Below are 25,618 nucleotides of genomic sequence, written 5' to 3' on the forward strand. Positions count from 1 at the left end.
ATTTAGACAAATAATAGTCTAGCTTACTAAGTTCTTCTTCCTTTATCCACTAAATATTTAGCTCAATATCTGAGATGTGCAAAGTAAAGCATGTGTCATTTTAATATATATATAAATATTTCTTTAGAGATGTTAATAAATGAAATGCTTTATTAATCTTACAGGTTTATTTTAATATATCATTTCAATGTCTTCTCTCTAATAAAGTTATTTGTGAAATAATTTTATATATTTAACATATGTATATATATTTCAGAAAGAGATTAGAAATCTCATGAATATAGTATATTTACAACTTGAATTCATTACCTCAAAGTTTATAAACATACACCAACCTGTGAGCAATAGGTACCTAGTATAAAAATATTTTATTGCAGTATTTTTCCTTTTATTTATTTATATATCATTTCTTCATTCTTTCTATATATTTCTTTTCCAGACACAAAGGCATAGGTTAACCTGCCCTCTCTGAGCTTATATTCTCTCCAAAGAAACAAAGAGATAATTACAGTTAATTATCTTATTAGTGGAGTATGTGCCATGAAACAGGCATAGGATTTCTAGGGCTATCTAATGGGGCTTCAGGGCAATCTGGAAGATCTTCTTGAAGAGGAGGTATGTGGGGTTGGGTCAAGTCTGAAGGATCAGTGTGTGTGTGTGTGTGTGTGTGTGTGTGTGTGTGTGTGTGTCTGTGCACTGTATTTGTGCTCAGTGAGCAGTAACTAGGTCTAGGTAGAGAATGACTTATACAAAGACTCAGAGATAGGAGCTTACCATTTTCTAAGCACTGGAGGAAATGAAAAGAGCACAGAGTGAGGATGAGTGGCACAGGAGCACACTGGTGTGGAAAGCAGGACCCAGACTCCAAGACCATTGTGACCTTATTAAGTATTCGGTCTTTATCTTAACAGCGATAAGATACCACTTAAGGTTAATAATTTATATTATACAAATATATCCATGAAATATATACATATTTAAAGGAAGTTCTGTCTGACTGCAATACAGAGAATAGATTAAATGGAAGTAAGAGTGGATTAGTTTTATTCTTGCATTCTTACTTATGATGCTTTCAGAATATTTTCTGTTAAGCTAGTTTAACTTCAGTAGGGAATGTACTCAACCTGAGGTTTATTTCATTTATACATTTACAGATGTAAAAAGACATAGAGATCGAGTGCTATAAGCTTGCATTAAAATTTACAGTTTCATTATCATGAGTTGCAGTCTCCTCCTGAACATTATTAAAATAATGGAATCATTTTGAAGTGTATACTCACAAAATGCAAGTAGATGAGCCTTTTATATCTATTAAGCTCTTAAAGCAAATTATGTTAAGAGATATTTCCTTTTTCATACTTTATAGGCAGCCTCAGTAGAAGCATCTTCCCTGTTAAAGTGATAAGGTATCTTATGAAAACAAAAATTAAGGCAGTTTAGCCATTATAATCTATGGGCAATGTTCGTTACAGGGGGAAAAAAAGCCATAAATACCTCACTTACTAAAACTGTTAGACAAGTCATTGCGGAGCTTACATGAAGTGAGTGTTGTATGTAGTACCTTTTAATTATAAGGAGCTAAACTGTGCTTATTACACAAGTGCTTTATGTTTCTTTATTCTAAACATTTGGGCATGTGACAGAAATTGTGTATAATAATTTGGGAGATTTCTACCTCAAGAGCAACTAAAAATGCTCACAGTTCTATGAGAAAATAATTTAAATGATACCAGGTACTTTTGTGTTACGAGTTAGAAGAAAATTAAACATCTTAGTTTTGCAAATGATAGCGTGACAATGTTTGGATCACTTAGTGCTTCAAGTAACATAAATTGTTGAAACTTGTATAATTTTTCAAGGCTGCCAGGGACCAGCAACATTTTTGAAGAAACTATATCTGGAGTTGAATTTTATATTTACACCTGTGCTCTCTGTATACTATCCATGCTGTGGCTACAAAAAAATAAATGAACCTACTAAAACGTGTCCATTTGCATTCTCTGTCAAAGCACTAACTTTATACATTCTTTTGATGGTGTCACAAATTTGAGCTGTTTGGGTATCAGTTTTTAAAATTGCACTTTCTGCTGTTTAAACTCCTTTCCATAGCTGACAGGGCCCCTCATAACCTGGCCTTTATCAGTCTTTGCACACTTTTCTGTTATTCGTGTACCATTTCCTACCTTAATCTTACCAACACATGTTTTCATGCCACTGCACATGCTATGGCCTCTTCCAAGAAATGTCTTTTCCTCTAAATTTCATTTTATCATTCAAGACATCTCTCAGGTATCAGCTGATTTGAAGCTATCTCTGTCCAATGGCACCAGTTGACCTCTTGGGAAAGAGAAAATCTCTCCTTTTTCTGTTCTCCTATATTTGAAAATCCATTACCACTTCACACATCACACTACATGGTAATTATTAGTTTACATGGGAGGAGAACTGTGTCTAGTTCATCTTTTCTCTTTGATTTTCTTGGATATGATTTTAACTATTATCAGGTTGATATATGCACATGCATCCCGATTTCTAAAGCAAGTTCTGCATGAAGATGAACAAGTAGTATTCACTTTCTTTATCATGTTCATCCTATATCTAGGCCTGTTCTCAAGAGATAACCCATTTTAACTATTTGTCTTTGTTTTCCAGATAATCATCTATCTAAATAATTTGTTCAAACACTTTTTTAAAAACTCAAACCATATCATTTTACTCATTTTTATGGATAATGAAGATTTAGTCTTTTTGGCTTTTGCCTATGTTGAAGAGAAAAATCAAGAACCAAAATCAAGCATCTCAGTAGTATCAGTAGAAGTATAAGTAGAATGAAACAATGTTAATGAGCTCATAAAGAAATACATTTAAAACTGTATTTCTAAACTTGAGCCTCTCAAAGAGAATTCAATTCAAGATTCAAATGAATTATATTTTTCTCGCATATCATTTTTCTCATTATTCACCCTGGAATAGTTCACTCTTCTCGATGTAACTAACATGTACCAATTTTCCAGTTATACAACTTTTTGAATATTATTCATTATATTTTCTTGGAAACTTCTGATTTCCTATTTTATTTTAGAATAATTGCTTTTTAGTTGTCATTCTTAAATTATTCTTGGATCCTGTGTGTCCCTCTTTTCTTAGATTTCATTTTTCTGTGCCACGGTATATACTTAACTTTTGAGGAACAGATACAAGGGAAGTAAATTGTCTTTGTCCTTAATATCTAAAAATATTTTAATTTTTCCTTACAGTAGATTGTTAATTTAGCAGATATAAAACTGAAGCTGAAATCATTTTGTACCATAACTTTTGAAATTAATGGTAAAAATGCCTTTCATCATCGTTTTGTCCTGCAGAAACAAGGAAAATCATTTAATTTCCATTTCATTCTGGGTGTCTTGTGTTTGCTTGGTAAGAGATTGACTTGGTTTTCTTTTTCATGCATCCTGATTAGCACTCAGTTGGCTCTTTCCATTTGAGGTTCCATTTGTATTGTCAACTATGGAATTTTTTCTTTTATTATTTCTTTGATTTGGCATCCATATTTTTTTTTCTTTTTCTGGAACTCCTTAATTAGTCGTTGAAGCTACAGGATTGATTTTCCGTTTTCCATGTCTTTTAACTTGTTCTTACATTTTCCCTTAATTTTTTAAAATTGATAGGAATATTTTTTAGATTTTATTTTTTATCTTTTTTATTAATCTTTTTAAATTTCATATTTATGCTTTATAATCCAAATATTTTTGTCTTTTTTTATAATAGTGTGTTCTATTTTATAACTGCAAAACATTCTCAAACATTTCTAAATACATTAATTAGATTTACTACAAAGTTCACTAATAATGCCATCATCATCTTCATTATTGATCTATTCATTCATATTGGGCCTTATATTTTGTACTATTATTTACTCTCAAATGACTCATGATCCTCAGTCATATATTCATGTTATATAGATGTTTTATAGTCTTTCCCATATATAAAGAGAGGAAGGATGCTGATTGAAGGTTCTGAATATGTCAGATGGGCATGTAATACTTTAGAGCATATGTTCTTACCCCATTTCCACTATCTTCCAATGGAAAAAATTAATATCTTTGTTCTGAGTTGCTACCACCCACATGCGCCTTCTTTTTATCCAGCACATCGTTCAGTTTCTATATAGCAAGAATCTCAGTTTCTCTTTGGGATATGAGCTACTCCTATGTTAACAATCTCACTGCACTTCAAAGAGTGTGGGGCCATTTGACACAATTTTTTTCCATTGTAAGACACAGTCATTCAGCAATTTCCTACTCTCATTTTTGAATTATTTCTCACTCCCACTCTCTCTGTTTTCTATTTTCAAATATGGAATCCTCCAGGACTCCATCATTGTTTTTGCCACCTGTTTATTTACTTACCCATGTATTAATAAATATTTCTGGCTAATGTATACCATCCAAAAAAATATGGATGGCAAATCAAAGAAATAATAAAAGAAAAAATTCAGAAAATTTTCTGAATTCATTACTATTTTTATTTCTTTCATTTAAATATAATTTGGGGAGGAAGACCCTAAGTACATATGATAAATCCCTATTTAGCTGTATGTTTTTATTCTTAGTATCTTATATAATAATAAATTAATAGTATTTGCACAATAAATATTTTTCAATCCCAACTGAACACACAAAGAAATAAAACAAATTACATTATAGCTTTATTTTGCTTTTCTATTGGTCAGGCTTGACTATGAATGATTATTGTTGTTTGTTTATTTTTAAAGCTAATCTAGCTCCAGAGAACAGAGTATGAATTACCACTTGTGTGAATATTAAAAAAGCAACAGCACCTCTCAAAAATATACTGTATTCTGTTTCCAAAAAAAAATTTCAAAAAATTAAACATTTTTAAGTCAGTTTGAATCTTTCACATTTACTTCTCAACATGGAAGGTTAGATGCATGTGATTTGGGGGTCTGTGGTATGTGTTTATGTTTTAGTCTATTGTAGAGGATGCAAGTTGGTTTGAGATATCTTTCTCCCTTCTTATTTTGTAGAACCATAGCTTTTCACTTGGCACACTGAACCTTAGATAAAAGCCTATATTTCTCAGCCTCCTTGCATCCAAATAAGTTAATTTTGGCTGGTGAGATATAAGTGAATAAAATGTCCTGAAAAATCTCCTTAAAAAGGACTAGGTGTCCCTTTCCCACCCTCTTTTATCCTTCTCCTTGAAATGCATATATGAAGGCTGGAAGTCCAGCTATGAACTTGGACATGAAAGTGGAGGCCATACCCTAGGTATAACAGAGCAGAAAGAGTCTGGGTCTCTGACAACTTCAAAATACTGCCTTATTTACCCTTGGATTACTTCCATTATCAACAATGTATACTCTTATCAAATATATCCAGGACAAGGAGAATAAATAAGCATTAGATAAGACAACTGTATTATTAAGATGTTTGGCATGTTGTGGAAGTATCTCAGCAGCTGATTGGCCATGTCTCTAAGAAACAATAATGTTCTTAAAAACAAAAACAAAACAGCTTCTGTAGAAATCCAAAAACAGCTTTGGGAACCCAAGGCAAATCTAGTCATGCCTTGGGACACAAGCATTGAGTGTTCACCACCTGAGCAACCATTACTGATCACTGAGCCTTTCTAAAAGTCGAGAAGCCTGAGCCACTCCTATGTTTTAAAGTTCTCATAGATTTTTTTTTACAAAATAAATAAATGTTAAAGCAGAGTTGACCTAATGGTGGAATAATATAAATGCTTCCGGTTATTAATTTTTTTCTAACATAAGTATAATTCAATTTTATTCTACCATTCACAAAATAATTACAAGAGTTAATCATATATATTAATTCACATACAGCATTTAACAAATACTGTGATGCAGCAGTGGAACACAAAGTCATATACTGTATGATGAACTATTTTAATGCTTTCACTAGATCAACAGCATAGATTAGATAGGTAGGTAGATAGGTAGGTAGGTGGACAGACAGACAGAGACAGATTTTTAAAATTTGATATGTTAAAAATGGAAACAGAGTGAGTTATGAATATGAGGGAACTTGCCCTCTTGTCTCCATGCTGGAATAGCCTCACTGGTGCCTCCATTACTTTCTGCTTCGTCTCTCCCAGGGAGGATCTCACTGGGTCTGCCAGTTGCTGTTCTGTGTATTTTTGTTGGACAGACCTCTTGGACAGCCCGCATTTGGATTCAGACAGAGCATGGTCTAATAGTGATAGCTAGGGAGTTATTTTACCTGTCTCTTTATCTTGGTAGAAATCCTATGGCTCCCATTCATTTCTCTTTTCAATTCTTTGCTGCTCTTTCCACAAATTCAAAATGTGCTTATTTTCATAAATCAATATTAAATATCTTAGAAGAATTCATAAATTTTCCTGTATATATTTAACTTGGGGTTAAATTCCTTCTTTCCTTTATGTTTATAACTGAAATTCAGTGGTTGAGAATTGTTACTGAGGAGGCCCTAAAAAAAGATTCCATGAAATTGAGAGTTTTCTTTGTTTTTAAGGCAATTGAACTGTATGTTATGTGGTTTTTAATTAAACAAGATAAGTAAGATTTATCTAGAGCTATATAGTTTAAATATATACTTAAACTATCTTAATCATTTTTGGAGAATCACTGGAAGTTTACTATGCCAAGCTGTGGAGCTAGGATTTAAGAGTCAGCATAGGAAGAGAATTCACTATCGCACCAACTTTGTTTCTGCCTTCTGTTTGCACTACCTAATCCATTCCCATATGCTTCTGGACCAAATGGAATTGGTGGGGTTGAAGACATTGAAAATCTGAGCCAAGCTGAGAAATCTGGGGAGGGATGGAAGTAAGGGCAAGAAATGACTTTTCTCATAGAATCTACATTTATCTAATTTCTTCACTCAGCATACTATTATTGACTATCTATTATGCTCAATCACTATGCTCTCTGCCAGAAGGAAAACACACATAAATTTATACTTCCAATATATTAAGGCAATTGTGATGGTAAAAGGACAAAACCCAGTGAGAATATGGGAAAAGTAGCTCCTAATATTTTTTAAATTTTAAATAAATCTGTTTATCCTGAATTTCACTCTAATGATAACTCTATGGTCTTTATTTTTATTCTTTATAGTTCAATATTTATAAAATAATGTAAACTGAATTTTTTATTCCCACAAATAGCATACTTAAATAATCACTTAATTCCTTTCAAATCTGCTTCACTTTCATGAAAATATTTAGGAATATTTTCCCAGATGTGAAAACCTTGAGTTCATGTGATTCCTAAGTCACAGTTATCATTATTCTTAATTTTTTCACAATCTAACCATCCATAGCTTCTTTGTTTGTGAGGCTAAGAAAAACCTCTGGAGTCATCAGACATGCCTGCCATTATCCTTTGTTTAAATCTCTGTTTCACTACCATTAGCAAATTCCTCCACAGACCCAAGCAGCCACGATTACTTGGACAGATGACTCAGTTTCAAGTTGTAGAGATAGATTTGTCCTTTGCACCTTAAGTTTAGGTGTAGATGTTCTTAGACTAATGATTAGTGTCATGCTGTCTTCTCACCACCAAAAATCTGCAATCTGTCTGCTCAGTCTACTTTCTTTCTTTTTGTTTCCCCTTTAATTCCATCATTCCTGTGCTTATGATTTCTTTATTTGCAATATGATATTTTGAAGTAGTTTAAGCAAAACACAGAGATGTAATAATAAGAATACAGTGTATTCCTTGTCTGGTTAATTTATTCATCTCTCACTTGGCTGCAATAGCGTCTAACTAGCCAAGTAAATTAGCTATAGCACCCTTCAATATGTTCTCCACATGGCAGCTGTAAGAATTACTTCTTTTCTAGCTTTAACTAATGTTAAATATTTATTTTATTTTCAAATTATAAAGTATTTCACACATGACAGAAAAGAAATAAATTAATATAACAAATATAACCCAGACTTAACAAATGTTAACACTTTAATTACATCAAGTTTTAAGCAAAATAAAGTATTTCAGCTACCTAGCGGATGCCTCCCAACATCCATTCCTCTTCTTCCTTGATGTGTATTATTTATTTTCATGTTGTATAAACTAAACTACGCACACCTCTATATATAAGCAATATATATACTGAATATATTTTTAAAGCTTTTTAAATTCAGCATTACATTTTTGAGATTTATCCCAGCTGATACATATAGCTATAGTTACTTCATTTGAACTACTTTATATCTACTTACCTAATTTTTTACTAATAGATATTTAGATTATTTCCATTTTCTTACTATGACAAAACAAATAAACGCCTGCAAGGAACTTTCTTATAGTTTTTCAACCCCTGTACCTCTGGTAGCATTTCTTTAGAGTAGTCAAGTCTTTGTTCCTGAAAGACATGTACCATACGGTATGGACCTTATTCAGTTTTTAGGACATTGTCAAAAAGTTGCTCAAATGACTGAATTTACATTCATGCTGGCAATGTTTAAAGTTCCCATTTATCCATATCGACACCAAGAATTGGAATTATCAGACTGTTTTGTTTTTTTAATAAATTATTGAATATGAAATGTTATCTCCTTTTTCTTCTGTTTTGTTCTACCTTGTTTACTAGTGAGAGTGAGTGTATTTCCATGGTTTTAAGAAATTTAATGTTCACCTTAATGTGAATTACTTCTTTACAACCTTTTTTCATTCTTTTCATGTGTATACATGAACTCAATTTTGTTTCTTTCATTTTTTCTCTTAAATCAGTATTGATACAATACTGTTTTGCTTAAGAAAGATTTAGTTTTTTTTTGATTAGTATTAATATAAGTGCACTAAGTTTCATTTGATTGCTTGTCTACTGTATCATTTCTATCACTTTAAATTCAATATTGGTGGCTCTTTTGAATAAATTGTTTTAATCTATACTTGTTACGATTACTAAGATATTTAAAGATTTTTCTTCTATTTTATACAGTTGTTTCTATTTATTGTGCTTTTTTTAGTTTTCTTATTATCTGCCATTTTTAGAATTGCCAAATTTTTCTTACACTTTAATCCTTATATTATTTTGGAAGTTATAAATGTGTCTATTATTTCTGTATTTGCCCTAAAATTTTTCATATGCATTCCTAACTTAATAAAGCCTAAAGTTAATCAATACCAGATACTGATTCCTTACACAACAAAAATGCTTTAACTCTGTTCTCCAGACATGTTATTTTTTCTTGTATTTTAGTTTTACATTTTTCTAACCCTCTTTCAAATTAGTTATTAGTGTATTATTGTTTTCTAATCAATGTATATTTGGATTTACTTATTTAACGCTTTCTTCACCCACCTATGTATATTTTGATTTACTTATTTAACGATTTCTTCACCCACCTATGTTTCTTCCGATTTTTTACATTTTTCAGAATTGTCATTTATCAGTGCTTTCAACTAGCTATAAGACATATACTCTTTTGTCTTTATTGTCTGGAAATGTCTATTTCACTCTCACTTTTACAGAAGAGTTAAACTATATTAAAATTCCAATTACTTTTTTTCAGCATGAAACACATTTTTTTAATTTTCTTCAGGCTTCTATTGTTGTGTTTAAGTCTCCTGTCAGCCTAATTTTTGTTACTGTATAAATATTTGTGATTCCTTTTCTTATTTTTGTAAAAGTTTTATCATTACTTTCAGTGATGATAAAATTATTTTTATATTTTCACTGTGGTATGTCTGAGTGCCGATTTGCTTATATTTTCCTGTTTGAAGCTCTGTTATTTTTAAAATTAGATTATGCTTCAGTTTTGAAAAATACCAGTTCATACTCTCTTTGAATATTGTTCCTCTTGCTTCTGGAACTCTTCTTAAAAATATGTGGTACTTATCACAACATAACAAGGACTGTCACAGCCTAGCTGCTACCTAATTCTCCAAAGTCATCTCTCACCATGCCCTTCAACCAAGGAGTCTTCTTCAAAAGCACCTTTAACGGGCTCTTTCCTGAGTGAACTGTTAAAATCACTCCTCTTCTATGAGTTAACTGCAACTCATCCCTCAGGAATGCTTCATTGACTTTTCTGATGGGGTCTTTTTATTCTCTTCTTATAATACTTTGTATTTCTCATTAAGAGCACTTGAGCCAGTTGTACTTTTACAGTTATTTGCTTGAGTACCTGATTAACATCAGGCTCTTTGACTAGATTCCCTGCTCCATGAAGGTAGTACTTTTTTTTTTCCTTATTCTATTGGTATTTCGTAGGCACTGAGGAAATAACAATGTAGAGACTAAAACCAGCCAGGAATTATCAAACCATCAGGGACCCAGACAGTACTTATTTATCTCTGAACACCAGCTTTAGTTCCATCATAGTAGACTAGCTTTCTCTACTTTATTGTAGATATTTAATATAATAGGAGGCTTAGGGTAGATAACATCTCTAGGTTAAATAGTACACAGCACTCATGAGCCAAGACTGCCCCTCTATCTCTCATATTCTTTAAATGTCCACTCACTTTAATTTTTATGATACCTGACCTAGAGCTGGAGAATGTGCCACCAGCTCTGTCGATCGTTTATAGCTAAATTCTTCTTTTTTTCTATTTATTCTAGAATAACGGAGCGGGTATGACTTTTTAAAGTAACAGCACCTTCAATTCAAAAAGGACAGAAAATGCTTTTGCTCATGCTTGAATTAAAGGAATAACCCTCAATACATTTACTTAACAAATATTTGTTGAGCCTCTATTGAGTGCCACTCACTACTTTAGGCCTTTAGGATATAATAGTAAAAACAAACAAGGTCCCTGATCCCAGAGATTTGAGTCTAGGGAGGAAACATTATTCCAATGCTCACACTAGTACTGCACATACAATCAAAAAATATGTGAATGCTCTGAATGAAAGAAATATGATGATCACTTGTGATATTTAACAAATTAACTTGACCTATAAGGGGAGTTGCAGTAGTATGGGGAAGGTTTCCTTCATAAGTGACAACTGAGCTAAGATTCTGAAGATGAGTTGGAGTCAATGAGGTCAGAGCATTTAAAGAGGAAAAATTAGTATGTGCAAATGTCATATGGCAGGAAAAAGATTCACAGTTATGAGGATCTAAAAGAAGACCTGGAAGGTTTGAGAACAGAAAGGAGAGGGACACTGATTAGAGTTGAGGATATAGAGTTATTTAGGAGTGAAAGACAGTGATGTGCTGGCTTATATGGGCTAAAAAAGGGCCAACTGTTATATTTTTAGAAATTTTGTGACTCAACCGTGAAATAACCATTATTAAAAACAAAAGTATGTATATAAACTTATGTTAAATAAATTACATAAAAATAAAGGTTTTCTAGTTACTCCCAGGCATTCATAATTATTTTTCTACATTTTACTATTATTCGTGCCCCTGACATTCTATATGTCTATTCTATTGGTATGTTTCTATGTTTATAATGATCTGCTACTACACATTTCTTCCTAACCTCACTTTCTGTGATGTTGAATTTACTAACTTGAAGTTTCCACTGTGAGAACTGGTAAACGTTTCCAATCAAGATTCCCTTACACCCCTAAGAACAAGTTGTTAAACACTTACTAGCACAACACTTGGAGACCATGTTAAGAATTGATCTTTATCACAGGAGAAATGAACAGGCATTGAAAGGTTCTAAGCAGGATGCTGACAAGAGCACATTTATTTCTATTTTAAAAAGATCACTGAGACTACAGAAATTAAAGGTGAAGCCAGGTGACTCTGGATAGCCCATATTTTAAATAATGGTGGCTCAGACTAGAATCAAAGAAAATAGAAATATATGGATTTAAGATATATTTAGGAGTTAAAATAGAAAGCTGAGTTCTGGTTGCATTAGCATGAACCAGTCACTTAACACCTTCATGAGAAAGAAGTGAAATCTCTGTATCCTCCCTAATTTCTAGTTGGTTACGATGTTTTCATTTTAAGCCCAGTTCCATCACAATGTGTCAAGGAGGTAGCTTTACAGTTGAACAAACTTAGGTCTGGGTAAGAGAGGATAGAAAAATGCACAAATGGAAGCACCTGAAATGAAGGGACTATCTTCATACAAAAATAATTTTTAATGTAAACAACTTTTCCATCCTTGTATGCATAATAGCACACGTATGGCAGCCATGAAAATGACCTCCAAGATCTCTAGAGGACTGCAAGGCATGTAAATGACTGAGAGTCCAGCTGCTGTGCTCTGAAATCCAGCAACTGAATCAAAGTCCTCCTTCCCACAAGCTGTTCCCAGACTGTGACTAAACAGAACAGAGACTCTAAGGCAAGCCTGTTATGCGAGATGCCACGGGCAGCTTTAACTCCATGACTGTCCAATGGCCTTGCCAGACTCTCCTTAAAACTGCATTGCCTGACATGCTGCCACCCAATTTTCCTGTCTTCAGAACTGGTCACCTTTACTTGGGTCACCTTTACCTGCATCATGGTGTGATGGCTCTGCCAGCCTTATTAACTGTCCTGCTTCTGCCTTGCATCTGCTGCAGGTCTTGAGTGGTGGTTGTGACTTGATGGAGGCTGCCTCTTTTCCCCGTGATTTTCTGAAGTTGAAACATTTGCTGTATCCTCAGAGGGCTTGAAACTCAGTTCAGTTCACTTAGTTACCTTGTGATCTTTGTTCTCTTATGGTCTCAAGAAAAGTTATGATTTTATAGATTGTATGGGTTTTCCTCATTTTTAGCATAAGATCAATGTTCTGTAGCTTTCTACATGCTAAGCAAAGTCCCCTCCTCTTGTTTTTAAAAGTAAATTATGTTTCTGAATCAGGATTTTATCTTCCAGAGTTAGGAATAGAACATATACATAAATAGCGTGTTGTATTCTAGGCATGTGAAATCACTGTGTTATCAAGCAGTTGGCACTCTTATGGTAGCTACTCTGTAAATGTATTGAATGAAAACATTAAGCAGCAGTGGAATACACAGTTCAGCATTAGTCAAGGCTCCCATGGCAGATTACAGCCAGACAGGAATTGTTTCTAGTTTATTTTGCTTCTGTCGTTCTTCAACACAATTACCTTGTCCTTTCCACCAGGTGGTTGACCAGATTGATACCCTGACCTCTGACCTACAGCTGGAGGATGAGATGACCGACAGCTCCAAAACGGACACTCTGAATAGTAGCTCAAGCGGCACAACAGCCTCTAGCATAGAGAAGATCAAAGTGCAGGCCAACGCACCTCTCATTAAGCCCCCAGCACACCCATCTGCTATCCTCACGGTCCTGAGAAAGCCAAACCCTCCACCACCGCCTCCACGGTTGACACCTGTGAAGTGTGAAGACCCTCAAAGGGTGGCGCCCACTGTCAATCCTGTAAAGACCAATGGCACCCTTTTACGAAATGGAGGCTTACCACGCGCACCGAACAAAATTCCAAATGGAGACATCTGCTGCATACCCAGTAGTAACGCGGACAAGGCTCCGGGGCAGCCTCTGATGCACAGACCTGACAAAGACAGGTGTCCCCAGACAGGGCCTCGGGAACGTGTTCGGTTTAATGAAAAAGTGCAGTACCATGGCTATTGTCCTGACTGTGACACCAGGTATAACATAAAAAACCGTGAGATCCATTTACACAGCGAACCCGTCCACCCGCCGGGAAAGCTTCCGTACCGAGGCTCTCCCCTCCCTCCTCCACCCCACCTCCCTCCGTTTCCACTCGAAAATGGAGAACTGGGAATAAGCCACAGTAACAGCTTCCCCCCGCTCAGACCTGCAACTGTGCCTCCTCCCACTGCACCAAAACCACAGAAGACGATCTTGAGGAAATCAACCACTACAACAGTGTGATGTATGCCATTTAAAAACACTTTTTTGTTTTATTTTGATTTTTATATTATAAACATAAAATAATAAGTAATGAGCACTTTCTACTCAAGCAATAAAAAGCCCAAATATATTAACCCTGCATTCAGCAAAGTGGCATAAAAATCACCTGGTAAGTATATCGTACATTGTTTATATCCTGGATATAGATTATTTAAAAAGTTGTATCATCAAAAAACTGAATGATGAAAAGGCTGAATATATTTTTTTTTCAGTTGACTATAACAGTGACCTGAAGATTTCAAATAGTTCGTTTTACTATAAGAAGATGGGGTTTGATTCATTTTTTTCCTGCCTAACCCATCTCTGTATTAATAACGTCTTATGTTTAACTTTGGACTAATACTTTTTAATAAGAAATTTTATTCTGAAAGACTATTTTATTATTTTTTCTAAAGATGTTTGCTACTAGTTTTGCATTATTGAATGCTGAGGACAATACCAAAAAGTTTATTTTCTATACCATGCAAACATGATTACATGTTCAACTATATTGGTCATGAAAGATTTTGGTTGGTGGAAATATACGTCAATAAACAATAGTAGATAATGGCAAAACAAAATGTTCTTCAGAATTAAAATGAAGTAGTGGTGCATTTAATTCGATTTTAGTATTCATTCAGGTGGGTAGTAACACTGACAGAGTTTGGAGAGGATCACAGTGAATATATGTCAGAATTTTCTAAGTTAAATATAATAATCAGGTCATAAATAGAACTTCACATGTTTTCATGTTATATATTTTGGTCCCTCAAGGACCATCTGTTGAATGCCTCCTACACTGCCAACCCTTGTAGACCCTCCCCCACACTTAGCATTCCTCCAGGACACACTGAAGCAGTGGCATGATTTGCCTCTAGCATCAGCAGACTCTCTGTCTTCCTTAGGGAACCCCATTTACAGGAGAATCCCAGGGGAAGGTAAAAGATGCTTCTGGAACAGGATATTTTTAGCATTAGCCTTAAGCTGATTCCCCTAAGAGTTGAAATATGCCAGGGGTCTTTGTTATTCTATAGAAAGAAGAGAAGAAATCTTTTCCTTCTAACATCCAGTAAAGGTCTTTCTTTTCAGTCTAATTTGCCACTTACCCACCCATGGACCGAGTTTACTTCCCAATTACCATGATTTGGACTGATTAGATGTTTTGCCCTGGAACTAGAAATGAGCTTATCTCTCCTAAAATCATGATGAAAGGTACAGGCCTGACCAAAATATGTAGATTAAGTGACAAGAGTTGGGGAAATCATCTTTGTTGAAATTTGTTTATTGCAATCTTAATTAAGAGTACTGTAATCTTTTGACTATGTGGCTTTTGATCTTTAAACTTTAATTTTTGTTGCTACAAGGGGGGTAGTCTTTAGCCATATTTCTTTGTTGCCTTTTTCAAGCTATATAATGGTAATTTGGAATTTTATTTTTAAATAACTTCCTGTTAAAAGATGATATTTTAGGCAGCATGACAGAAAAATAATAGGCTTTATTTTTTAAAGGAACAATCAAAACAGTAAAAATAATAGAGGATGTCATGGTAAAAATTTACTCAGCATGATTTTTGTTCTGTGTGTGTTGGACATGAAAATAAAGCAAATAGAATAAATTGAATTTTTCAGAAAGTGACAAAACATAAAACCCATAATCAAGAAAGACCATAATTAAAATTTATTAATTGTGTGATCAGTATGTTTAGTAAATATGAGTTAAGTAAACAAATAATTGATTATTGAATACCAAAATAATATATTCTTAACTTTTTAATTAATCCATTTAGCTTGATATATAAACCCGGGGTTTCATTATCTTTCTAGATTTAAATAATTACTTCTTTTCAAATGTTTATCCAGTGTTAGACCTTTTGATGTTATAAATCGTCTTAGAAGACATGCAGTTTTATCTCTTCGGTCCATCTTCCTTCCTCAGCCAGTTACTGTGACCTAAGAATTACCTTATAGTTTCAGACATTGAATCCACTGATATCTGGGAGCCAACCTGGATCTCAACATAAAGCTTCTTAGCTACAACAAATCATCCACAGAGTAGACAACTTATCTGCAATAAAGCAGTTGAATAAGTTAAATAATTCAAGCTGGTTGAATAAGGACATTGAGCCAGATGCCTCAACACAGCTTCCGAGGTTCAAATCCAACTCTGCCTCAAAGTATAGACAAACTATCCCATGAAAGACCATCTTTTTTAAGTTTTATTTCTAACATATGTCCAAAACTACAATACCTGTTTTTATTTAACACATTTATAAGTAACTGCTGGCCTAGAAAACTGAGTTATTCCCAACCTAAAAAAGTTATAGTTATTGGCCTCTTACACAGTTTATCTATTATGTAATCGACATTAAATGTTAGATTATAGCAGTGTTAGGACTTTTAAGTTTATTTGCTCCATATGTTACCTTTTTTTTTCATTAATGTATGGAATTTATTGGGCTATAGTGTTTTGGTTTTTTTTTTCCTAACTGATAATTTAGCAACATTCACTGGAACTTAATTATATCTTTAAAATACATATAAATTTGTAAAACATGAAAAGCAGTTAACATAGAGCATCATAATATGCATCTGGAATCTTGTAATTAAAGTTTTATAAGTGGCAGTGTAGTTTTTGTAATCAGCCAACGTTGCTTTCAAAATTTAAATTCTGAAGTGCAAGCTCTGCATATCATCCATTAAATTATCATAAAACATGGTATATATTTCCTCTTCCTGAAGATGCCAAAGTAGGAATGCTTTCTTCAAATCATTAAGGTAGTTTTTCTTCCACGATATGTACTTGAACACTCTTATTCACACAGAGTAGTGTACACAGAGCTAGCCTCTACACTCCTTTGAAGTGATGTTTCTATAAAATGCAAAATAGTAATACTGCTTATGAAAATATCCATTTTTAATGTAAGATAGAATATATATATTTTAAAATGTATCCATTCATTAAATTTTAGGAAAGGAAAGGTTTTTGTCATGCTAATTTAAACAAAGATTGTCCATTTTTGTAATGAGAAGGTTATTGTATCCCTACTGATAAAAGACTAAAAGAAAATAAAAATTGAGCAAAATTCTATCTCCCAGTAGATATAGTCATTCTAAAAGAAAATAAAACTGATATTTTTAGGTCATGGTTAAGCTAAATATAAAATATCTTCTGGAAAATACAGAGCATACGAAAATTTCCCACTCTTCCCATTTGATATTATTATATTTATACCATCCCTCATTAGTTTAATATATTCTAGAAAAAAAAAAGTGAGTTGGCTATTAACTGAAGTGGTTTCATTAACCTAAAAAAAAACTTGTGTTTGAGTTATATCTACATCTAATTACTTAATGAATAAAGGAATAAGGCACTATATTATACAGATTTTTTCGGACAGATCAGTAGTTGAGTTGCTTTTAACATAACCTAGAGCAGCACCTACACATAGCCTTCGAGACTATGCAAGACCTTTTATCTACAGGCTCTAATTATAGCTCTTTTTGGATGCTCCCTGAAGAAAAGCCTGAGTAATTTCACATGTAATTGCACTGGGACTGGTGTAATCAAGTCATGAATCACTGCCGTGACTAAATCCATGGAATATTTGATAACACAATGTCAAGTGTTGTAATTGTCCTGCTTCAGTTTCTTTCTCCCAATTCACTGTTAGTAGCACATTTTGCTATAATGTGCAATCAAATTTGTAGCAAGAGATTGCATTGTAATGTACATCAGTGCATACCAATGATTTCTAAGGAAGTGATTTATGAGCAATAAAAATCCATATCACATAATTAGGTAAAGTGCACAGACTCCAATGATTAACAGACACTATCAGAAAATCACATGATGTTTTCTGGGTCAGTTTGACACTGTATTAACATTTTTAGGCTAAACATTTTGGAGTTCTAGAATTGTTCAAGTTGCCTGATTCTAAAATAATGACAGATGTGATACTACCATTAGGGCGCACAGCAGTGTTGAACATAAAACTGCAGTTAGCCACATCTTAGTGGAGCTGCAATTATGCAGGGTGCCATTTCATTGGAAGCACTAGGATTTATCATTATGTTCTTTTTTGAAAAACTAAAGTGTAACATAAAGAAGCTTTGCAAATAAACCTCTCTAAAATGTAGTTAAATCAATATAGGGTATAGAATTGTGCAAAGGCCAAATAAGGAGGAAATATTGCTTATAATTTATGACTTCTAGACTGACCGAAGAGAGGCTAATATTATTAACTGCTTTATGAAATTACATAAGTTTCTTAGAATTTCTTTACATAGTTTCTCTAAGTCTCATATAAATGTGTAAAATATTTTTAATATCCTGATTTACAAGTGAAGAAATCCAGGATCTCAGTTTCAGTATTTTACCAAAATCAACCCTTTAGTAAGTGACTGGGTTGGCATTTGAGTGCCAGTATGACTCCTCATAATATTTCTCCACTACATCACCATGTAATTGTGTTCTTCATAGCCCTGAACTTTGCAAATTTTTTCTTTATTCTTAGCAGTTATTTTGACGTTTGAAAAGGGTTACCTAATGTTGTTTTGACATTCTTAATATGTTTGATCTTTGCAGAATATGAAAGTGATTTTAGGCAATTTAGTTACCGTCTACAATGAATGAGCTGCTGAATAATGCAAGCCTCGTTTTCCTGTGTATTATACTAGGGGCTTCACCGTTCAGGTTTTTTTCTATAAGTTCAAAGGCTGTCTGTTATTTTAGTTTCTTTCCCTAAGAAGTTCTAATTTCATAGTATTAATGCCATTTGACCCTGAATGTGTCACTTCCATTACTGGCATTACATTTGTGAATTTCATCTATTTAACATTGACCCCTACAGCTAAAAAAAGCAATAGATCAACTCTGTTGAACCACTAAAACACCAGTGCATTAGAGCCTCTAATAAAAGCATTTCCATCCTTTTGTTGTTAGACTGTAGGAATGATTTTCCACACTTTGATAATGTAGTTGTAATTCTCCTAATCACCAAAGGGAATTTTGGACCAGTTAAATAAAACAATGTGTGCCCTCAAGTGGGTTAGAGTTGGTGACAAGACATGCTATCTAACCCTTATTAAAGGCTTACTTATGCCAAACACTCTTCTACATGTTTTATGCGTTATTTTTTTCTCATACCATTCTTTTTCCCTCATAACAACCCAATGTCTTAGACACTATTATTATCCCCGTTATATGACTTTCTGCCCAAGGTCATAGAGGCACGAAGTGGACAAACGAGAATTATAATGCAGGTAAGTAGGCAGGCAGGCAGGTAGGCAGCTTCCACAGCCCAAGTTCTTCTCTGCCTTTCAGAAATGCCTAAAGCTCAACACCTGCATGGTGTATGGGCCATCTTAGAGCTGAAAGTCGTTTCACTGAAACTTGCCTGAAGAAGTTATTGGAAGATATAAAATAGGAGAAAAAAAAGTATTTTTCTGTTTAAGTCAAGATAGGCTGGACTATGCTGCAGTAGCAAACAACTCCGCTATCTCAGAGGCATCCAAGTTAGTCCTTGCTCCCTCCAAGTTCACCCTGAGGCCAGGACACTGTGCAGGGCAGGAGTCTCTCAGACAGTCATTCAGCAACACAGGCTGTGTTATTTTGTGGAACTGCCATCTACTCAAGTGTCTTCTTCCAGGGCTGCCACAACAGAGGAGGGGACGACTGGAGACTCTTCCGGGTGTTTTTTACCTTGGCCCATATACACATCATTGGTCAAAACTAGTCATGTGCACATGTCTGTATTTGTCGCCGCCATGTGCCCAGAAAAGAAAGGAGATCCACATATGGTTTTGCATCAGTCATGGCATCACTATTTAAAGGGGACATTTTTTGGTGTGTGTATAATATGAATATACCTTGGTAAAGGGAATTGACATTTACTAAGATGAGAGATGAGTTCTATGACAGACTTTACTTACTTTATTTGCATTCTGTATGAGGATACTCACCAACCTACATTTTGTAGTTCAACATTTTAGAATTGCATGCTATATTTTCACTAGTCGAATGTCTAATTAAAAATTTTTTTCAAGTATATTAGGTTACTATATGAATAATTATCCCTATAAGGATAGATAAACCTAATTTGAAAACACTTATTTATCCAGAATAGTCAAAGAAATATGAAAATTATGGAAATTTATGCTATTGATGGTGTAAATTATGACGTGTATTTATGATATTAATTTAGATGGTAGTGTATTAGGATAAAAACATAAATTTGAAACCAGAAGGCCTGGATTTGAGTCTCGATTTTCCTAACTCCTAAGTGTCTGTGCTCAAATTGCTTAACCAGTTCTGGGGCTGGCTTTAAAAGGAAGGTAATGGTGCCATTCTTTCCTACTTAACAGGACCCTTGAGTCATTCCTCTCCTCCCCTTGTATATTCCGGGCTCACCCACTCCTCCTTTACATGTAAGGGGCGAGGAGAGTAATACCAGAAGAAAGATACTGCAATTGCACAACCCCTAAATGTACCTCTAAGGCATCAGGACTATAAACTTCAGCTTTTTTCTAGGCGGCAATGCTGAAAGTTAAGATGGATGAAGCAACAAGGATAGGCAATTTCAGGATTTGACAAGTCTGAAGCCTTCAGAGTTATTGAATAGGCAGAATCACTAAATTATTCTACCTCATTCTTTGCATATGTCAGAAACACTTCCCAAACTCTTCCTTATAGCATTTCTAGGTTGGAGCTAAGTAAACTGTATATAGCAATGTAGCTAATTACTATTTACTCTATGTTTTTGTTTTGCATTTTATTATGTTATTTGTTTGGAATAAAAGCTCTTCCGCTGACACAGAGTGAGTTACACACATATGTCAGCTCAGTCTTATCTTCTGCTTCATTTAGTTGCTCAGACGCCAACTCCTTTTCAGCTCATGTCTCTCTGTGGTCACAAAAATAGAAATGATGTGCATTTTCCTTGCTTTATTTTGTCTATTCTTGAACAAATTCTTGGTTCTGTACTTGTTACCCAAATTGCCCAGTTTAACACATTGTATTTCTACTATAGTAACATTGATATTGATACACTTAACCATGCTCTACTACCACCCAGTCCCTTAACATTTTACTCTGTGTTTCTCCTCTAGAGGGTACCACCTTCCAACATATTGTTATAAGGCCTTAATGATTTTATGAATGTGTAAGTACTTTACAAACTGTAAAACCTCAAACAAATGCAAATCATTGTCATCAATTCCTGATACTTCTTGCCAAATTACCCATATTCCTTGTTAATCTAGTGGGTTGATTCGTATTTGCCTAGGTTAATGCTAATGATATTGTATTTGTCTATTTTTTTAAAGTAATTAATTTACTTAGATGTTTTTGCAGTTACTGTTATCAAGTAAGCATAACGATTTTCTTAGAATCTTGCCAGTTTATATATAGATATCTCATCTTTGGTTTATTAAATTCTGTGAATTAGCAAGTCAGAAAATGAACATGATAGAAATGTAAGGTGACTGTGACAGTAAGCGCAGTCTATTAAACCATTTTGACAAGTGTAGCTTAATTTTAATTTATGATAATATTAATAGCATATAAGTAAATCCATTTAGAATATAATTTGTCCAACTAAAGTCTAATACCAATAGGCCTTTGTAAATCTTTTAAAAGTGTTTGTTCAAAGTATAAGAAAAGAATTTGCTAATAACATCCAAAATTATTATCCTGAACCATTATTTTCTACTAATTTATACTCTTTAGGACAAAACAGAATATTTAAATTTATTTTATCTCATTTTTAAAACTTCAGAGTTGTATCAGATAATGACTGTATTTTGCTTGACATTTGAAATACAATGCTGACGTTCTGTTTTTTTAATAGATTTCTTTTTCTGATTGGACTTACTATCAGTCTTGCAGAGAATTAATATTAAAAACAGCTCCTTTATATAAGGAGCTTCCCAGTAATTCTTCTGATCGTCGAAGCTACAACTTTTACCTGTATTTAACTTTTGCATCTCCCTTGTTCTTTTTACTCAAGTAATTTAAAATTTTTGCCAATTTTTTTTTTTTTTTTACTTGTAATGTCATTACCAATGACGCTCTCCTCAGAGAGGCTTTTATCCTCTCAATTCTCATGTTACATTTGCCACCTGCCAGGTCATAGACCTCTTGCCTGAGCTTCCACTTCATTCTATAGACATCCAACAGAGAAATTTTCCTTTTAACATTTTATCTCAGCCCAGAAATTTTGAAGGCTCAGGATAATATGCTATTTAAAATTCTTAACTCTGAATTTAGCTGTGCTAACAAAGACTCTTTCAAGGCTACTTTTGTAACCTCTTAATCTAGGGAGACCAACACTGATAAGACGGAGCCAGCCCAGCAGTCTAAACTACTAACCCCTCACATGCCTCTCTTCCTATTGCCACAACTCCCCTTGGACATGTGGCCCCAGCATGAAATAATTTCTCCTTTCTGTTATGGTTTTGTAAATCCTGCTCTGTAAATTTCCACCATTTAGCCAAAACCTTTCCTAATTAATCAATCAATCAATAAAAGAAAAGAAAATTTAAGAAACACCACAGTGGTAAAATGGATACAACACAGGTAAAATTTCTAAAAACAAAACATAAAAATCAATATTAAAAAAAAGCCAACTAGTAATTAAATTTAATTGTGTATAAATTTAAGTATATCTTCTATTAAATTAGTGATATTATATAAAGCAGTCATTTATCCACTGGCAAAAATCATAATGTTTTAGAGTAGAAGCCTAATGATTGACTCAAGTCCCTTTACTTAATAGGCTAGAAAATCAACCTCATACTAAGACAAATAAACTCTTGCAAATTCATATACAGAAATGTAAGTTTCTTCACTTGATATAAAATTTATTCCTATTAACTTAAAACAAGCAGTTCCCATAGAAGACATATTGCTACATATTGGTGCGTGAGAGTCAGAATCTTGGCAGAGAAGAAGAAATAAGCAAGAAAATATGAGCTAATAATCTAAAGTGCTGACACATATGCAGAAAGTGCTAGGTGGAAAGAAGGGAAGTGAAAAGAAAATTGAAATAAATAAGCAATTGAAATTTTCTACTGAATACATGAATGTTTAGTTATACTTTCCACCACAGACTAAAGTTATATAACATGTAACTCTTTTACATGTTTTTATTTTTAATTTAAGGTTACACTGTACTTTAACAATATGGGGAAAAGCAGTTTTTCCTTCTGAGGATAAGGCTGCAGCTGATAAGAGGGGTTTCTAAGAGACAGGTCTGCCTATAATTGTTCTCTTGAGAAGGAGGCTTTTAGTTAAGCTTATATTTAGTCTTTTGATTGCATACATTTAAGCTCTGTCTCATCCTAAATTCTGTCCAAATCACTATCATGATGTAAATGCGTGAAGAAGGAGTACTTCCTACTGGCAAGGACCGCAGTGCCTGATTCAAAGATAAAAGAAGTAAATACAATTTTCAACTGGAATCAGATGACGTTCTATTAAACCACCCTAAACCCGTCTCCATTATTCTAATAAATACACAAAGTTATATGAGTTTTCTTCCCATTGAGAAAATTCTAATTAGTTTCCCATTGTTATGTTCAGCATTTGTATCAAATTTATTTCCTAAGCTGAAGCCTCACATTGTTTTATTTCCTGAGTGTCTACCATACGAACTGAGTACGGGACATTCTCTCTAGTGTGCTTGATAAAATCACTCTCACAGAGCTACAGCATCCATCTCAATGTGTATTTGTTGTCTGAATTCACAGAATGAACAACAAAGTGTTTATTGATTATCATTTCCTATTCTCATATCTTTTTCTATTGCTCTTATTTAATGTATTTTTCCTTGCAGTGTTTGGGAAGATTAGAGGAAGATTTGCAAAGACTATTTTTATATCTTTGGTTCAGTGTGTATGTGTTTCTTTATTGATAGTTTAAAAGTGTGACATTTACGTCGCTTACAGTTATAAAGGTTAGTCCTCGTAAATTTCCTAACCCATAAAATGAAGGAAGTGATCTTGGATTTCTTGCAACCTATAAGCTGATATAAATAGCTGCTGATTACTTGAAACACACTAGTCCTTTAAAGAACAGAGCAATGAAATTGGATTTGGCAGTTGCTACAGTAAGTCTTCGCTTACTGTCTCGAGAATTTCTTGAAAGTTGCAACTTTAACCAAAATACGTATGACAAAACCAATTTTACCATAGGCTAATTGATATAAACAACAGTTAAGTTCCTACGGCATATTTCTGGTCACAAAAACATCACCAATCTTCTAAATAGACACTTCTAATATTAAACATTAAAATAAATGTGAGCTATACATACATTTAAGAAAGATGAATAATAATAGTAAGATACTTATTTTCCAACCTGCTTATTTCTTTTCAGTGTTGCCGGTGGTTGGAGCCGATCCTGACAGCTCAGGGTGCCAGGTGGGACCCAACCCTGGACAGGATACCCTCTATCTCAGGGCACATTCCTACATACCCACCCTCACTCAGACTGGAACAGTTTAGACATGCACATTTGCCTCACATGCACGTACATTTTTGGGATACAGGAGGAAACCAGAGTCCCCAGAGAAACCCATGTAGACATAGGGAGAACGTGCAAACTCATACAGACCATGGCCCTTGATTTTTTTTCTTTTTTTTCTCATCAATGTTATAAGAAAACAACGTTGAACGAAACAAAGTTGTCTGAAGACCCACTGTACTACCTTAAGGTATCTTTGGAACTTTTCAATAATGAGTTAGATAATGACGATTCACTTGAGGTTATATAAGGAAACACAGAACTGTGTTTTGTTTTGTTTTCACTGTCAAAATTCAGATAAAGAAGCTAATATAAGGACACAGGTTCTCACATTCCTTTATGAATTTTGTAGGAAAACAGCATCTTAAAAGGGGGAAATGGGAAACAAACACCAGTGAAGATGGTGGAGAAGAATAAAATACACTTGTAGATTCTAAGTGTACGGTAACACATGAAAAGCAGGATTTCCATTGGATTTTGGAACTAGGCAGAGATGGGGGCCAGGATTTCTGTGAGTGTGGGAAACTGATTCCATTGGCTTGAGGTTCTCTTTACCATTCTTTACTGGCCTAGGGGTATGATGCAAATCTGAAAGGGTGCAAAGTTTCCATAAAAAAATGGTGTTAATTGCTCCAAAGAGAACCTGATTTTATTTTCCAAATGGAGAAACTGAAGGAATCTGAGAATATATGTTCAAAAAATTCTTAGCATTTTATGATATAGAAACTAGAGTACCACGGCTGAAGAATATTTTAGATCTCTTGAGTCTATTCCTTTGCTTTCCTAATATACCAATGTGGATCTCGATGCTATCTAAACATTAGAATCACCTGGAAAGATTTACACCCTGAGCCCCATCCTGGACCAGTTAAATCAGAATCGCTTCATGTGGGCCCAAACATAACTCAGGTGATTCTAAGATATCAGCATGATTATGAACTACTAAATAATAGTATACAGAGAATGATACATCTGATAGTATTTCTTTCTAATTGCAGTACTTACATCTTCCTTTTCCCGTATGATCAAGAGAGAGGAATGTACTTGGAAATCTATATTTTGAAGAGTTTATGTGGAGCATTAAAATTTTGTTTTGGTTAATACAGTATCTAAAAAGAAGGAATTAGTTCCTGAGCTAGAGATCCATTTAAGGTAAATTTATAGTGGGGAATATATGCCTTCTGTGTATTTATTACCTTACCAGTCAAAGTTTCTGTAATTCACTGGGTCGATGTCTGTTTTAAAAAGCGAAATGTAAAATTGCTTA

The 25,618-nt window shown here is 33.9% G+C and overlaps 1 protein-coding gene across 5 annotated transcripts in view; it reads left to right on the forward strand.

Annotated features, from left to right (window-relative positions):
* Nucleotides 1–25,618, forward strand: part of PRR16 (proline rich 16) — a 248,590-nt gene that overhangs the window by 150,070 nt on the left and 72,902 nt on the right. For 3 of the 5 annotated variants that reach the window (XR_005649787.1, XR_005649788.1, XR_005649789.1), the window contains exon 2: nucleotides 13,057–13,960. Coding sequence is in view for 2 of the 5 variants with exons in the window: in XM_039848528.1 (XP_039704462.1) it covers nucleotides 13,057–13,812 (756 nt within the window). In the remaining 3 variants the exon portion in view is untranslated. Of the gene's footprint in view, nucleotides 1–13,056; nucleotides 13,961–24,204; nucleotides 25,313–25,618 lie in introns of those variants that run through there. The other 2 variants (XM_039848528.1, XM_039848527.1) reach the window with 2 other exon arrangements.

The sequence above is a fragment of the Pteropus medius genome, unplaced genomic scaffold (assembly GCF_902729225.1).
Source record: "Pteropus medius unplaced genomic scaffold, Ma_sr-lr_union100, whole genome shotgun sequence".
NCBI lineage: Eukaryota > Metazoa > Chordata > Mammalia > Chiroptera > Pteropodidae > Pteropus > Pteropus medius.